This window comes from Podarcis bocagei (genome assembly GCF_964188305.1).
Source record: "Podarcis bocagei genome assembly, chromosome: 6".
NCBI lineage: Eukaryota > Metazoa > Chordata > Lepidosauria > Squamata > Lacertidae > Podarcis > Podarcis bocagei.
This window is the reverse complement of record NC_138130.1, coordinates 40,725,486-40,740,913: the sequence shown is the minus strand read 5'-3', so window position 1 is coordinate 40,740,913 and position 15,428 is coordinate 40,725,486. Positions and strand designations below refer to the sequence as shown.

The 15,428-nt window shown below is 42.5% G+C and overlaps 2 protein-coding genes across 4 annotated transcripts in view; one reads left to right on the top strand and one right to left on the bottom strand.

Annotated features, from left to right (window-relative positions):
- The window catches only part of ACE2 (angiotensin converting enzyme 2), a 22,583-nt gene extending 11,625 nt beyond the window's left edge, over positions 1 to 10,958 (top strand). The window contains exons 10-18 of the mRNA XM_081198110.1: positions 371 to 515; positions 1,098 to 1,196; positions 2,433 to 2,555; positions 3,750 to 3,922; positions 4,793 to 4,851; positions 6,032 to 6,123; positions 7,604 to 7,729; positions 8,366 to 8,560; positions 9,374 to 10,958. Coding sequence (XP_081054236.1) covers positions 371 to 515; positions 1,098 to 1,196; positions 2,433 to 2,555; positions 3,750 to 3,922; positions 4,793 to 4,851; positions 6,032 to 6,123; positions 7,604 to 7,729; positions 8,366 to 8,560; positions 9,374 to 9,473 — 1,112 coding nt within the window. The 3' untranslated portion in view covers positions 9,474 to 10,958. The remainder of the gene's footprint in view (positions 1 to 370; positions 516 to 1,097; positions 1,197 to 2,432; positions 2,556 to 3,749; positions 3,923 to 4,792; positions 4,852 to 6,031; positions 6,124 to 7,603; positions 7,730 to 8,365; positions 8,561 to 9,373) is intronic.
- BMX (BMX non-receptor tyrosine kinase) overlaps positions 10,947 to 15,428 on the bottom strand; it is a 26,555-nt gene continuing 22,073 nt past the window's right edge. For all 3 annotated transcript variants that reach the window (XM_081198115.1, XM_081198114.1, XM_081198113.1), the window contains exons 16-19: positions 15,315 to 15,379; positions 14,025 to 14,143; positions 12,557 to 12,714; positions 10,947 to 11,157 (exon numbers count right to left, since the gene is read on the bottom strand). In XM_081198115.1, coding sequence (XP_081054241.1) covers positions 11,083 to 11,157; positions 12,557 to 12,714; positions 14,025 to 14,143; positions 15,315 to 15,379 — 417 coding nt within the window. In that variant the 3' untranslated portion in view covers positions 10,947 to 11,082. The remainder of the gene's footprint in view (positions 11,158 to 12,556; positions 12,715 to 14,024; positions 14,144 to 15,314; positions 15,380 to 15,428) is intronic.

Below are 15,428 nucleotides of genomic sequence, written 5' to 3'. Positions count from 1 at the left end.
TAACAGTCACAAGGGCCAGTACTCCTATTTATTTTTATTTAAAGTATTTTTACTGCACTCTTCAACCACAAATGTTTTTCTCAGAGTGCCTTACAATGATAGTTAATAAGCCAAATCCAGCCTTCAGGCTAGGAAGCTAAAAGCCACTACTCAAAAAAAGAAAAGAAATTGGGAGGAATGGAGACCCAAAAAGCCAACCAAGTCACTGCTTCTTCTTCATTCCAAGCACAGAAGCTTCGTTGAGGGGATTGGGGGTGGTTTTTACCAGCCTTTGCTTTGCAGGATTAGAACTGCAATGAAAATTTGAATTGGCAGCTCTCAGAAGTTAAATTCTCCCTTCATCCTGTCAGTTGGCTGTGCTCTTTTCCAGAGACGGATATAAACTTCCTGCTGAAGCAAGCGCTCACTATTGTTGGAACGTTGCCTTTCACTTACATGCTAGAGAAATGGAGGTGGATGGTATTTTCTGGTGAAATTCCAAAAGAACAATGGATGAAAAAATGGTGGCAGATGAAGCAAGTACAAGTTTATTAAAAATCTGTTGACAAGTCAAATTCCCAAATCAAATAATGGATATCATACATTGATGGGGGGGGGGAGGTACTCCAAATACAAGGAAGTCCACTAAGTTCTGCTTTCATGGTTAAAAAAAATGGCAAGACAATTCAAGCCAATACCCCTTGTTCTGTAAAGGTTGCTTATGAATTTTTATAGTGCTTTGAAACTAGTAAATAAAGGGAGTTTATCAGGCAGGCCTGAAGGCTCCCTGATCTTTATTCTTGTTTGTTTGTTTCATACCTGACCTACAAGAGAAGGTTCCAGGGTGGGTTACAATAATACAAAGTAGAATAATTTATTAAAAAACAAATAAAACAATTCCAGTCAAAAGCAGCACAGTTAGGTCAAACGCAAACAGGAGAGGTGGAGTTCCCACAGAAACACCTTAACAGTCAATGTACCTCAGAGTACTGGCAAAAGTACTGCTGTAAAGGAGGGCTGCTTCAATACACTTCAATCTATCTGAGAAGCTCATGCCTTTAAACCTCACTTCCATCTCAAATACTGATGGAAACTCCTGACATTGCTCTTCTCTGCAGGCGAGAGATAGTAGGTGTCGTGGAACCGGTGCCCCACGATGAGGAATACTGTGACCCTGCAGCTCTTTTCCATGTAGCCAATGACTACTCTTTCATAAGGTATGTCAAATGAGCCCCTTACTCCTGTTATTTGACCTTAAAAAGGTAAAGGGACCCCTGACCATTAGGTCCAGTCATGGCCGACCCTGGGGTTGCAGCGCTCAACTTGCTTTATTGGCCGAGGGAGCCAGCTTCCAGGTCATGTGGCCAGCATGACTAAGCCACTTCTGGCAAACCAGAGCAGCGCACGGAAACGCCATTTACCTTCCTGCCAGAGCAGTGCCTATTTATCTACTTGCACTTGACGTGCTTTCGAACTGCTAGGTTGGCAGGAGCAGGGACCGAGCAACGGGAGCTCACCCCGTCGCAGGGATTCGAATCGCAACCTTCTGAAGAGCAAGCCCTAGGCTCTGTGGTTTACTAGTTATTAAACAAACCCAAAAACCCTCTGCTATTGTATAGATTGCTTTTTAGAATACAAAGAGTGGGTCTGACAACAAAATGTGGCAGCGTATCCTCTGAATAGGCTCCTGTTCAGGGTTCCAGAAAACATTCTGCTGCCCTCTCCCTTTTATGCATTTTTGTTTTCTAACTGACACTCAGCATTCTGTAGCTACTACACATGCCCAGTCCTCATTGGAGAATTTCTGGAGGTGGTTCCACCATAAGGCTATTTTTTATATTTTGTACTTTTGCAACGTTGAAGTCTCCCTGATCATGCTGATACCCCCCCCCCCCCCGGTTTCTTGGTCAGCCTGTTTCGCCTCCAGTTCAGCTGGCACTCAACCACCAGAGCTCTTTCTTAGCAATTTCTGTTCTCACTTCAGCACCTGCATACAGAAGGTCTCAGGCTCTGTTTCTGGGGGCTCCACATAGAGCTAGGAAAAACACCTCCCAGAAGACCTGCCACCAGTCAGAGCAAATGGTACTGAGACAGCTGGACAAATGAACTGGCTTGGTATACAGCTGCTTCCTATGTTCCTAAATTAAGGACAATACAGCTGCCTTTAGACTTCTACTCATTCCATTTGCATCCCCATCTCTTCATTATTCTCCATTGCCCAGTTTAAAAAACCCAGGTGTTGACAGGGATGTGTAAATTCACCAATGTCCAGGTGCTGAGACCACTAGACTTGAGCTGTGGTTTGTTTCCTTGAATAAAGATTAACTCAGGTGATTTATTGTTTTTTGTTATTGTTGCTGACCTATGCCTGATTTAAGCCCTAACAAATGATTTGTCCCCTTTCCCCTTCTCTCTCTCTCTCTCTCTCTCTCTCTCTCTCTCTCTCTCTCTAGATATTACACGAGGACAATTTACCAGTTCCAGTTTCAAGAAGCACTTTGCAAAGCTGCAGGCCACACAGATGAACTTTACAAATGTGACATTACTAATTCCACAGCAGCTGGTGACAAGCTGGGGTAACAAAATACTGCATAAAACTTGGAAAGAAAACATGCCCTATATTTTAATTTCTCCTTAGGGGAAACTCTGAGATGGACGGAACCCCAGTCCGCCTCCACTTGAAAATCTGGGCTGCTTTGCAAAGGAGAGCTGGGAGGACTTAGCTTTCAGCAGAGAAATCAGCAGATGATAAGAGAATAATTAAACCTTCTCTCCTCTGCAATTTCCTCCTCTTGCCCAGATGCCTTATGGTAGGAATGGGCAGACTTGTAGGCTTGTGGGATACACTTTGTTGGTTTTTTTATATTAGATCTCTTGAGATCACTAACTGGAGCCACATGTTTGCATACTGGCTCAGTGGGGCAGACGTATGCTTAGATTTTAATTTTTTTATTTTAAAGTAAAGCTACCACTGAGTACACATTTTGTCCAAGAGTTTGTTTTTGTCACCAGAATAACGGAGATCCACTCTTGGCTTCCCCACCCCACAAGCATCCTTCATTTCAGCAGCCAGACATGCAGAGAGAGACTTTTTATTGTTCCTATTGTTAAATAGCTTGAAGTCAGAAGCATATATAGTTGATAGATGGTAACGTAAAGCCTGCTTTGTGCAGGGGACCTCAGTCATGCGGCCCATCTGGTGGACTGCCTATCAGCTGATAGGTGGTCACTTCAAGTTTCACTTGGCTTGGATAATATTTTGCAACACTACCAAAAAAGAAATTGACCGCCAGGTGTCACAGTAACACTAATGGATTGAAAGGCGGGCAGGACCCAGCGGAGCAGGGGGAATCCAGGATATAGAGCAGGGGCCAGCAAACTTTTTCAGCTGGGGGCCGGTCCACTGTCCCTCAGACCTTGTGGGGGGCTGGACTATATTTTTTTTTGGGGGGGAATGAACAAATTCCTATGCCCTGCAAATAACCCAGAGATGCATTTTAAATAAAGGGGCACATTCTACTCATGTAAAAACATGCTGATTCCCGTACTGTCCGCGGGCCGGACTGAGAAGGCTATTGGGCCAGCTCTGGCCCCCGGGCCGTAGTTTGCCTACCCATGATATAGAGTTAAGAGAAAGTACAGGCTTCATTTTTAGTTGAGAATTTCATTTCGGTCCATCCTCTCTATATGGTGCCACCTTGTGGTCTTGGCAGTCACACAACAGCATGCATGTGGACGGTGTTTCATGCTTACTTCTTTATAAACCATAGGGCCATGCTTGCCTTAGGAAGATCACGGCCTTGGACCGAGGCATTAGAATCCGTGACAGGAGAGAAGACAATGAATGCAACACCATTGCTCCACTACTTTCAGCCTCTGCGGTTGTGGCTGGAGAAAGAGAACGCCGGCAGACGGATTGGCTGGGATACAGCCTGGACTCCATGTAGGTTCATGTTGCATCGGTGGTGCGAGTTGTATGTGCACAACTAGTTCTTGCCTTCGCCACCTTTCCCCATTGTTCAATCATCCCATGGAGAGCACTGAGAAAAGCAACAACTCCACCAGCAATTTTCAAGGATAGACAGATCGATCCCATTGCCTCAGAGGCTGGGAAATTGTGGTATACAAAAAAAAAAGGGGGGGGGGGAGATCCATTAAAAATACAGCAAGGCGGAATGCAACACAAAGTTACAGTAAGATCAATATTAAAAAATCAGTAAAAAACATCCATGAAAACACCATAAATTACTGGGTGGTAAAAACATATTCACGTTTAAAGGCTCATCTGAATGTCATTTTTCGAAAGGGATCTAAAAGAAGGCAGGTTGGATTCCTGCTGCTGGACTTCTAGTGGCAAGGAGTTCCACAGGGCACTCCTGGTACAGGCCAACCAAACTTCAGCACTGTAGGGGTCTATTTAAGAGGAGATCAGTGATTGGAGATTGAGGTGAAGCATTAACGGAACCACTCTCAAAAATCAAGGCAGAGATGGGCTCAGAAGTAATGAGAATTAGTAGGTCAGGTCACACGAAAGTGTCTAGCATTGATAAAACTCTACAATATATTTGTACCCCAGCATGTGGTCTCTGCTGATGGATGCAGCATTAACTAGTGGCAAGATGTACATTGGACATCTATGACCAGAACCAAACACGCAACCATCTCCGTATAATAATGATATATGTTGTTGTTGTACACAAGCTATCAAAACACAGACAGTGCTCTTTTTTTAGGCGTTAGCTATGTGTATGTTATGGAAATAAGTTTGGAATTCTGTGTCAAGACTTGTTTGTTTTACTTCATTTTAATCCAGATTCTGATTATGCAATCAAAGTGAGGATCAGCTTGAAAACAGCACTGGGAAGCAATGCAGTGAGTGAATTCACAGGAAGATGATCTTATGATGATATCTTATGAAATAACATGAACACAGTGTTGGAGCTAGGGGAGGGCGGGAAGGGTAGATCATTCCCGGGTAGCAGTGGGCCTGCCGCATTCCTCCTGGGCACCCTTCGACTGGAAGGGATGCAGTGACTTGGATGCCCGGAAAAGCATGCTGGCTGAGGCTCATGGGAGTCCAACCACATCTGGAGGGCCGCAGGCTCTGTGAAATTGCTCAGTGCAGCCCCAAGTTGGGGGGGAAACCAATTTAAAATGGCCACAGAATCGATATCCTGGTAACGTAAAATGTTCAAAAGGTAATCCAAGTGCAAATATGATTTCAAGCTCTGTTATCAAAGTGTTAAAAGAAAGGCAGTTCAGGATGGGAGCGGTGAGGACGTTTTCAAAAATGAACAGTGATGAATGAACAATACAAACTATAGTGAGGGGAACAATCATTGCTCAGTCTCCTTTTCCTCTTTTGCCGTTCCACATGCTCAGCACGACCCTAATAATAACTCTGCTTCAAATGTATTTTGTCTATACATCTCTACCATCTTATTTCTGTATTTAATGTTTGTTTCCATCTCCAGAAACAGGTATGCACTTTATAACCACAGGGGTGAACTCTGAAGGTCAGGAGTGGAGATGAAGCAACTAGCAGGATACTAGCCTACTCCAAGTGTGATGCAGACTAGATTGGCTTAGGATAGCAGAGGCAATGTTCCCTAGAGATGGATGGTTCCCTCTTAAGTTCTTCATTTGTCTAGTCTTATTTTCAGTTCGCCTGACTTCTGTATTTTAAAAAAAGTTCTCATGAAAATTCAGACCCGTTTCTATATGCATTTCTGCTTATATTCACCTTTCTGTATGCTGTTGTGCCTAACAATGTGCATTTTTGCACGTTCTCCCCCCTGTTATAATGGATATTTGTACACTATTCTCACTGGGAACAGAAATGTGATTTAAGCTTCTAGTTCTTAATTTTACCATTTATCCATTTCCCTATATAGCACAAGAAGTTAATCATATATTTGATTTATTAGCCAAAAGTATGCTATACATAAATCATATTAAGGCAGAGTGTTACTCCTTGCAGAGTCCATCTGTTTCAAAAGAGTTACTAGGTGACTGAGCCTAAGTCAATTGGACTATTGTTTTGAATTTGCAGTACCCGTGGAATGACAACGAAATGTATTTATTCAAGGCAACAATTGCCTATGCCATGAGGAAGTACTACCAAAATGAAAGCATAGCATTTCAGTAAGTTACTTTTTTTCCATTTAGCTTTGCTGTGGGCAATTGCTACGCAGCACCTGAGAGAGTTCCAGATTCCCCCCCCAACAATATCAGAACCAGTTTTCAAAATAGGAAAATGCACATACTTCAGTGCCCTGGGAACATTCAGAATTTACCTAAAAGGGTTAGGTGCCCCTCTGCATTATACTTTTTACAGAAGCCAAGAGGAAGCAAATTCTGCGAACTTTTTAGTGTTCTTGTCAGGGCTGTCTTAAGCATATGTGGCGCCAGGGTGCAAAGATCCACCCGGTGCACCTCCCCCGGTTGCCCAGTCCCAGGCGCGCAGGAAGGTGGAGCCGGCCGGCCACCTCTGTGTCTCGCTGACTTGGTCGCCCCCGAACTCACGGCGCAGAGCTGCCCACAGCAGAAGAACCAGCTGCAGTGCTGTGACCGACAGGCGGGCTCTTCCCCAGACTCAACTCTCGGGCCCTGGACTCTCAGCCTGCGCCCCTGAGAGCCTGGCGCCCGGGTGCCCTGCACCCCTAGCGTCTATGGGTAAGACGGCCCTGGTTCTTGTGCTAGTGGAAAACAGAAGGCCCATAGCTTAGTGGTAGAACACATGCTTTGCATGTAAAAAGCCTCTGACATTTGCAGGTAGAGCAGACATAGATTTCTGTCTGAGATATTGGAATGTCAAAGTCACTGTAGACCAGGTGGAGCTAACCACCCTCTTGCAAGTTTTTATCTCCTGCCCCAAGACTCCACTGATTTTGATGTCAAAAAAGGGGGGGGGATAAAGCAGATACAGCCCAAATGAGACTCTCTTTCCAGTCATTAGATCAATCATTTGATGAGGGGTGATAATAACCCCCTCTTCTATGCTGATTTGCAGGGATCAGCAGAAGAGGGAAGCTATGTGCTTGTGTGAGAATGTAGAGTATCAACAGGCAGCACTGGTCTGTGGTCTCCAAAGGGCTGGGGAGAGATGAGTTTGGCCCTCAGGCTGGAAAAGGTTAGCCACCCCTGAGCCAGATGAAACAATGGTCTGACGTGGTTAAGGCAGCTGTGAGCCTAGGAGACCACCATCACACTTAACCGTACATTGATTTTTGCTGGGGGAAGACCCTTAAAATGGTATATCAATACATTGTGCACATTAAAAAACCTCCACACCAATTGAACTGCATAGATTTTGTAAAACGTTTTGCCACATGCAATGAGAGTTTTAAACCAGCGACTTTGGTCTTGCTAAGATCTCGTAGCCGTATAAAATGTGACTTAAGTTGGACACTTCTCAGGTGGAAGATGTATGTTTGGGTTGATGGCTAATTGAATAATTTGCCTAAGTTACCTGTGTATATGAAACCATTAGGTAATCTATGTGTACAATCAATATATTCCAATGACAAATATGGAGATCTCTAGGACAGCATATTCAGAAATATTTGCATGGTTTTTTTCAAGCTTGTAATTCTTGTAGTAAAGACATTTTTCTCCCCATCAGATCAACGAATGTCCATGTAGGTGATGTGACGCCACGAATCTCCTTCGTTTTTACTGTCAGCATGCCCAATAATGGCACTAATGTCACAGACTTTGTTCCCAAATCTCAAGTGGAAGCCGCAATCAGGTGAAATTTTTGCATTGCAAGGAATTAGCTTGCAAGTGAAATGGAAGAAGCAAGAGTGTAGAAGCTGGAATATTGGGGATATTTGGGTGGGGGGGACTTGCAATATATGCCTGGCTTCAATCCTACATTCACTTATCTGGAAATAAGTTCCACTGAACTCAGTAAGGCTTACTTCTATATTGTTAAATAAACCCAGTAGAAATAAGTGTAAGCAAACATGGTTTGTCAATTTCCCATGAATTCAGTAGAAATGACAAACCGTAGTTAATACAAATTCAGCTTTTAAATCAGCTTCCACCTGCAATTTCAAATACCGGATTGGCAGGCACCCTTGGATTCAAACATAATGTCAGAGCATGATTTAACTAAATAAATCAGTTGAAAGTGGGGAAATTGCAGTCAACTTTGCAGTCAATTGCAGAAAACCAAGAGACAATAGTGAAGAGGATAAGAACGACACTAGAAATATGTAAACATTTAAGCCATTTTTTTCACCTTTCCTTTTTTTCTTTTACATGTTGCATGCTTTCTCACATCAGACCAGCTTCACATTTTAGTAGAGAGACAGGAAATATTTTTAAGGTGAATCCTTGTTTACACTGTAATTAGATTCCCACCCACCCCTTTATTTGGCAGATTGTCTCGAGGACGCATCAATGAAGCTTTCCAACTGGATGACCAAACTCTGGAATTTGTTGGTATTCTTCCAACACTGGCAACACCTTACGAACCCCCAGTCACCATATGGCTTATACTTTTTGGAGTCATCATGGGTCTTGTAGTGGTTGGAATTATCACCTTGATCATCACAGGGCAGAGGAACCGAAGAAAGTAAGTGATGTTTTATAGACAGTGCATCTCTCTTACACTGTACAAAATAACTCTGTTCTGCACCTCTCTGTTGTGTGCTCTCGGGATGTTATTCACCATCAACTCCCATCATTTATACAGGTGGCACTGTGGGTTAAACCACACAGCCTAGGACTTGCTGATCAGAAGGTCAGCGGTTCGAATCTCCGCAACGGGGTGAGCTCCCATTGCTCGGTCCTGCTCCTGCCAACCTAGCAGTTCGAAAGCATATCAAAGTGCAAGTAGATAAATAGGTACCACTCCGGCAGGAAGGTAAACGATGTTTCTGTGTGCTGCTCTGGTTCACCAGAAGCAGCTTAGTCATGCTGGCCACATGACCCGGAAGCTGTCTGCGGACAAACGCCGGCTCCCTCGGCCAATAAAGCGAGATGAGCGCCGCAACCCCAGAGTCGGCCACAACTGGACCTAATGGTCAGGGGTCCCTTTACCTTTTACCCATCATTTATGATAACTGGCTATACTGGCAAAGGCGAATGGGAGTTGAGTCCACAGTATTTACAGTGGAGCACATTGGCCATCCCTGATGTAAGAGCTGGGAAAATATAAAGGAACCAAGTTTTGACCCGAATCTGCAAACTGAAAATTCTATTGTTTTCAGTCCCTGTTAGTGAATTGAATCAGCCTATTGAACGTAGGTGTTTGTCAGAATATATATACAGCTCATATTAAGTATAACATTGCTTTTTCTCTAGTAAAAGTTTCCCCTTTGTTGTGTGTGCACATGTTCACGGCTTTTATAGCTGAAACTCAGAAATATTTTTTCTTAATTCGCAGAAGAGCAGCAGAAAACCAGTTAGTCCAAACTGCAGCAGTCAATCCATATGAAGAAGTTGGAAAAGACAATCACGCATTTGCATCTGAAACAGCATTCTAAGAAGGAAACCAGAAAAGCTAATATATGTCTTATTTATCACTGTGTGTCAATGCCAGCAATACAACACATGGAACTGTATTGCTTCGGATTGTGTTTTAAAAAATATAAAGGCTCTGTATATGCAGAGGCAGATGGACAGAGCACATCTGAGCACCTAGTGCAGAACTGATTGCTGGTGTTCACATTTAGGCAGAATCAATCACCTGTTTTCAGCAGAAAAGGCATGAACCAGAGACCTACCCTTCCAGGCCCAATGGACAAATGAGCTACTCAGCCCCTCCAACAAGTAATAGGCACCCACAACGCTTATAATACCAACCATCACTTCAGCATTGCACATGTGGCTCTTGCTCCAGGATATCTGAGTGCGACATCCTGAAATCCGGTCCTAGAAACCCAGAAGGGCAGGAGTCTTGATCAAGGCAAAACAGCCCCACACATAAGTTATCAGGGCCCAGCTATGGGAGACAGTCAATCTGTAATTAGATGTCTTCTCTCTTCAGATGTTTGCAAAAATAACAGCGCATGCCCTTTCCCCTGATAATAATCTCCCTGCCCCTCATTGGGAGTGGCCATTTGCCCCAGGAAGAAACCCTTATGGGCATGGTTGCAAACAGGGGGAAACATCTTGAAATATTGCTGAGAACCTGCCATTCATTTAGGTGCATTTATGTCTCCATTCTAAACTCTTGTTTTCAACAGTCTTCCCTGAGTTTTTATCCAAACCAAATGCTGATGTAGTGGATGTTGGCATAAGACAGTCAACCGGGTAGCAAGCTTGAAACGTCTTTTGTTTTTATAAAAGCCATTGGAGCCAGTTATGTGTTAACCTTGAAGCACTTATTTTTATTTTAAATCCAATTGTAAGAACTGTTTTCCTTTTATTCTAATACCCACAGCTGCAGAGATTTGGTTTTAGCTTAACTAGAGACATGGGTATGAAAAAGTCCAAAAGAACACCGGTAAAGATTTTTCTAAGATTATCTCACATCTTGGGTAACCATTGCAAAACTGTATAGATCAGGAGTAATAGATTCATGATACAATAATCTGATTGTTGTGCACAAGCAGATGTTTCTAACTAAATGTTACTGCTATTTAGAGATGGGAAGGCCTGGAACCCCTCCCCCCCCCAGGAAAACCAGGTTTTCCCACTTTTTTCCCCAAAGCCGTTTCCCCCCTGGAAAAAATGGGGGGGAGTGTGTGGAATATTCAAATTATATCAAACTATTATTTTCAATTTTTCTGGGAAAAATCTGGTTTTGGGGGAAAAATGGGGGGGGGACGGACGGGACTCGGGACTGTTGTTGTTTTTTCAATTTTTCCAGTTTTTTTCCAGGCCTTTCCATCTCTACTGCTATATGCAAACTGCATTCTACTACAGATCCTCAGCAGCCTTTAGAACTGATAACAAAGCTGTAATCTGAAGAAGAAAAACAACCCATGAATATTTAAATAAAAATTCAATATGTGTTTCTCATGCCATTTCTTTTATTCATCTTTTAGCCGTTTCACTGGTTTAATAAATCATTGGGGTAAGAGTTTCCAAACCAGATTTTAGAGATGGCATTAGCGCAAGGGCTCACAAAAGAAAAGGCTGGACAATCCTTCAGTGCTTGTCATCTTCTCTGTGTGGTTCAATGAGAGAAAGCAGATGGCAAAATGTGGGACGTTTTTCAGGCAGCTGTATGAAAAGGAGAAACCAACGAACTCACCACTTGCCATTGATTGGTGGCTATTATTATTATTATTATTATTATTATTATTATTATTATTATTATCGTGATTAACAAATACAAAACACACAAAATCAACATGTAACAATAATTAAAACCAACATACAATAAAACAGTACAGCAAGCAGAAGAAATTGGAGTAAAAGATCTCCTCTAGCTGTGTAACAAAACCATGGACATAACTGGGGCAACACCATCGCCGAGAAGGTCTTGCTTTATATCACCACCCCATGCGTCATACCCACTTGGGGACCAAAAGGAGCTCCTCCAGCCATCGCAAGGCCTTGGCTAGTAGGAACGTTAATATGTGGGGAACATTCCGTGCCATAGCATGAAGAACTTTGGAAGGTCATCTACATTTCATTTATTGTTTCGTCTTTGGAAACTTTTGTCAAACAAGCTCCTCTTTGAGCACGTGATGTTCCTTGCTCATCCTCATAGCATTGGTCTAGCCCATTATTGTGTACTCTGACTGAGAATGGGTCTCCAAGGTCTTAGGCAGAGGTCTTCCCAATCCAAAAGCTTGAGAGCTTTCATCTAAGAGGACATCGGGGATTAAACCTGAGATGTTTTACATGCCTTCTGAACCTGAAGCATCTCCAATGCCCAGCACAAATGTGACCAGTCTGAACAGTACCTAAAGACAGGTGCCATCATAATAAAACATGGAGTGTATTTTTGGATCAGTACCTTTAAATAGTGCCTATGGCAGTACCACACACTCAAACTTTTGGAGCGGTGTTAAAACTTTTTTTAATAAATGGGGTCAGATGTGAAATGAAGGGTACACAGCTACTGATGCACTTAAGAATAAGGTTGACTAAATCAAAAGAGGTACACAAACACATTTACTTTTTTTCAGGCGTGCTAGGTACAAAAATAGGACCACAGCTTTATTTTTCTACATCACAGCCTTCCTGTTTAAAAAGTCAAAGAAGCTTGTGTGTGTGTGTGTGTGTGTGTGTGTGTGTGTGTGTGTGCTTTCCAGGTAATGCTTCTCTTATTAATTTAAGCAAATCCTTTGACAAAATAATGCTTTTATGAAAACCATAATTGTTCAAGATTCCGTTCAGTTCTGATGTGTTATCATTTAAAGTCAGGCACCATAGTCCAAACCACTGCACACACGTGGGACTCCTACACACTTAGTCTCACTACAATGGAGTGACAAGTTCTGTGCTTCTGCGGAGTTTGTCCTCTCCCATTAAAATAATAAGTGAGCCTTTACTGACAAGAGAAGGTCCAGGAGCAACCAGAGGCCTACAGCTGCAAAAGACAGCAATAGCAGAGAAGGGGGGGGGTAAAATCACTTTTCTTTTTCAGCCTCAAGTGAACTTGGACACATACCTCATTCCAGCAGCTGTACATTATTTGATAGATTGCCTGGGAAGCCAACTGCGGGCGATAAAGCCGATAGCCAAGGCAAACCTTTTCGATCACTTGCATGTTGTCATACTGTTCATAGGGTTGCTTCCCCAGAGTGAACACCTCCCACATTAAAATTCCTGTAGACATGTCCACAGAGTGGAGGAAAACAAGGTATTATAATGGTACATAAAACCCAGAAGGACATTACAAAATAAAAAAGGTTGCTTCCGGGCAATCTGTTTATTGAGCATTCATGTAGATTTGTTGGCACTAAGTTTGCAGGCAGGTTAGGAGGACGTCTGCTGTTTGTTGAGGTTCCATTCCGATTTGTTTGCAGGGATGTTAGATGATGAGGCATCAGGCAATCATCATCTCCCACTTTTCACTGCATTTCCCCCCATCGCTTTTCTTATTGCAGAATGTCGTATTTTGGTAATGCAAGACCATTCACTTGACTTCACTTGTGCAACATGAATTTGCAAAGTGTGAGAATGAATCCCACCCCCAAATAGCAACAGCCTGGAAGCATCCTTATTTGTGTGACAGTTATTTCTTGATATAGGAGCATCATATTCTGCATAAGATGACCATTATTTATTTCATTCCATTCATGAATCGTTTCTCATAAAATATCCCAAAGCTATTTCACAGTAAAAACATGATGAAAGACCAGCTGTATACTGAATTACCTCTGCTGTTTAAAAACCCACAGCCTCTCTCGCTAATTTAAGTGTTTATGACTTGTTCTTGTTCCGTCATGCATTTTTTGTGCTACCAAGCTACTTCTCTTTGACTTCACAGCTACTTTTTTCTTTTCTTGAAAGTGCACTTGAAATATCCACAAGCCAAAAAGGGAGCATGTCAATCTCTGTGTGAACTGCTGGCAGCTGATCCAAATGGGCAGGATGTGGAAAGGTGTGGCACAGTACAAATCGGCAGCTGATAAACAGCATCATTGTACTAGTTGCTACCACTCCTGAGAGGTATCCTTTCCTCTGCTTTTTGTTTAGTGCTGCTATGGCTCGGCAGAAGCGGTATCTAGATTTGATCATCTATCTGACTGCATATTTTTAAAAGACTGCTGCATTTCCAAAAGTGCGTTAACACCCATGTTTTAATTGCTTTGTGACACTGAGCTATTTAATTAGGAAATAAAGCCAAGCTGGAGAGAAAAAGAAAGAGAACAAAGAGCTGTCCATGCATCTGGAAATATATTTCCTATGTGGCAAAGAAAGTCCATGCAATACAGACCTTCACAATCTGGGCATAAGCCAACAGGGATGTGTCCTGCACAAGTCCTATTGGTTTCACTAGACGAATTCCTTAGGGTGCATTATATCATCACTCTGTGCCTGATCAGTCACAGGTCCATTTATTTAGATAAATGACTTCTAAGGGCTTTTCTTCACTTCATGTAGCATTTTCAATAGTTGCATTATATACTCACCAAAGGCCCACACATCCGATTTGCTGCTGAACTTGGTATAATGAAAAACCTCTGGTGCTGACCACTTCACAGGAAATTTAGTTCCTAAAGAACTCACATACTGGTCATCAAGCACATATCTATAAGGCAAGATTCACTTTTTAGGATTCACGGAGCAAAATGAAGGATGTATCCGAGTGACACCTCAGTTGAACCTACTCTGCTGAGATGTCTGCCAAAAACAACCAGATGGTTGTACCCAATGACAGGCCTATAACTAACCCATAACTAACTTAGATCCATTCATGTCAATAGGTTCACTCTGAGTAAAACTGAGCTGGCTACAACCCAGTAATACAAATATCAAAATATTGGTTATCAAATCACCCATCTATCCATTTTTTGTAGAAGCTGGTTTGGACATGGAATGCGAAAAGAAAATTCACAACAACCTTCTGGCAAATGTAAAGTATGTTTCTTATAAACAATATCAATATGAAAACTTCCCAAGATCCTTAGATAACCACTAGCTTGAGGCTAGTTTAGGGATGGACAAATCCCCCCCCCCCGCCTTGCCCCCCAATAATTTACAGCTCACTATGAAGCAGAGATGTTTCTATTTTTAAAAAATCCATCGGGGTGATATGATAGTCATGTTCAAATATATAAAAGGATGTCACATAGAGGAGGGAGAAAGGTTGTTTTCTGCTGCTCCAGAGAAGCGGACACAGAGCAATGGATCCAAACTACAAGAAAGAAGATTCCACCTAAACATTAGGAAGAACTTCCTGACAGTAAGAGCTGTTCGACAGTGGAATTTGCTGCCAAGGAGTGTGGTGGAGTCTCCTTCTTTGGAGGTCTTTAAGCAGAGGCTTGACAACCATATGTCAGGAGTGCTCTGATGGTGTTTCCTGCTTGGCAGGGGGTTGGACTTGATGGCCCTTGTGGTCTCTTCCAACTCTATGATTCTATGATTCTATGATCTCAAAATAAACACTCCCTTACTTCAAGAAGCAGTGGAGAAAGCAGCTTCTTTTAAAACAAACAAACAACCTCAAAACCTTGATTTAGCTGCTGTCTGTGATGCTGGTAGCAGTAACGAAACTCTGATCTTAGCCGCCCGGCCATGAGTTTCTTAACCCAGGATAACTTGACTGCAGTTTAGTTCCAGATTATTTGAGAAGGAAAATGTGGTGCCTTTTAGGTTATCATGAGAGATGCCATTATTGAATGTCTCGTTAATGTGTGTGTGTGTGTTTTTAATCAGCATTATAATATTTTCCCCCATTGAAGCTAAAGATTGAGACTTACCTTGTCATTCCAAAGTCGGACACCTTCACTGTAAGATCAGTATCAACCAGGCAATTTCTAGCAGCCTTTGCAGAGAGCACAAGAAACAAAATCAGCTTAGAAACAGATGTGATG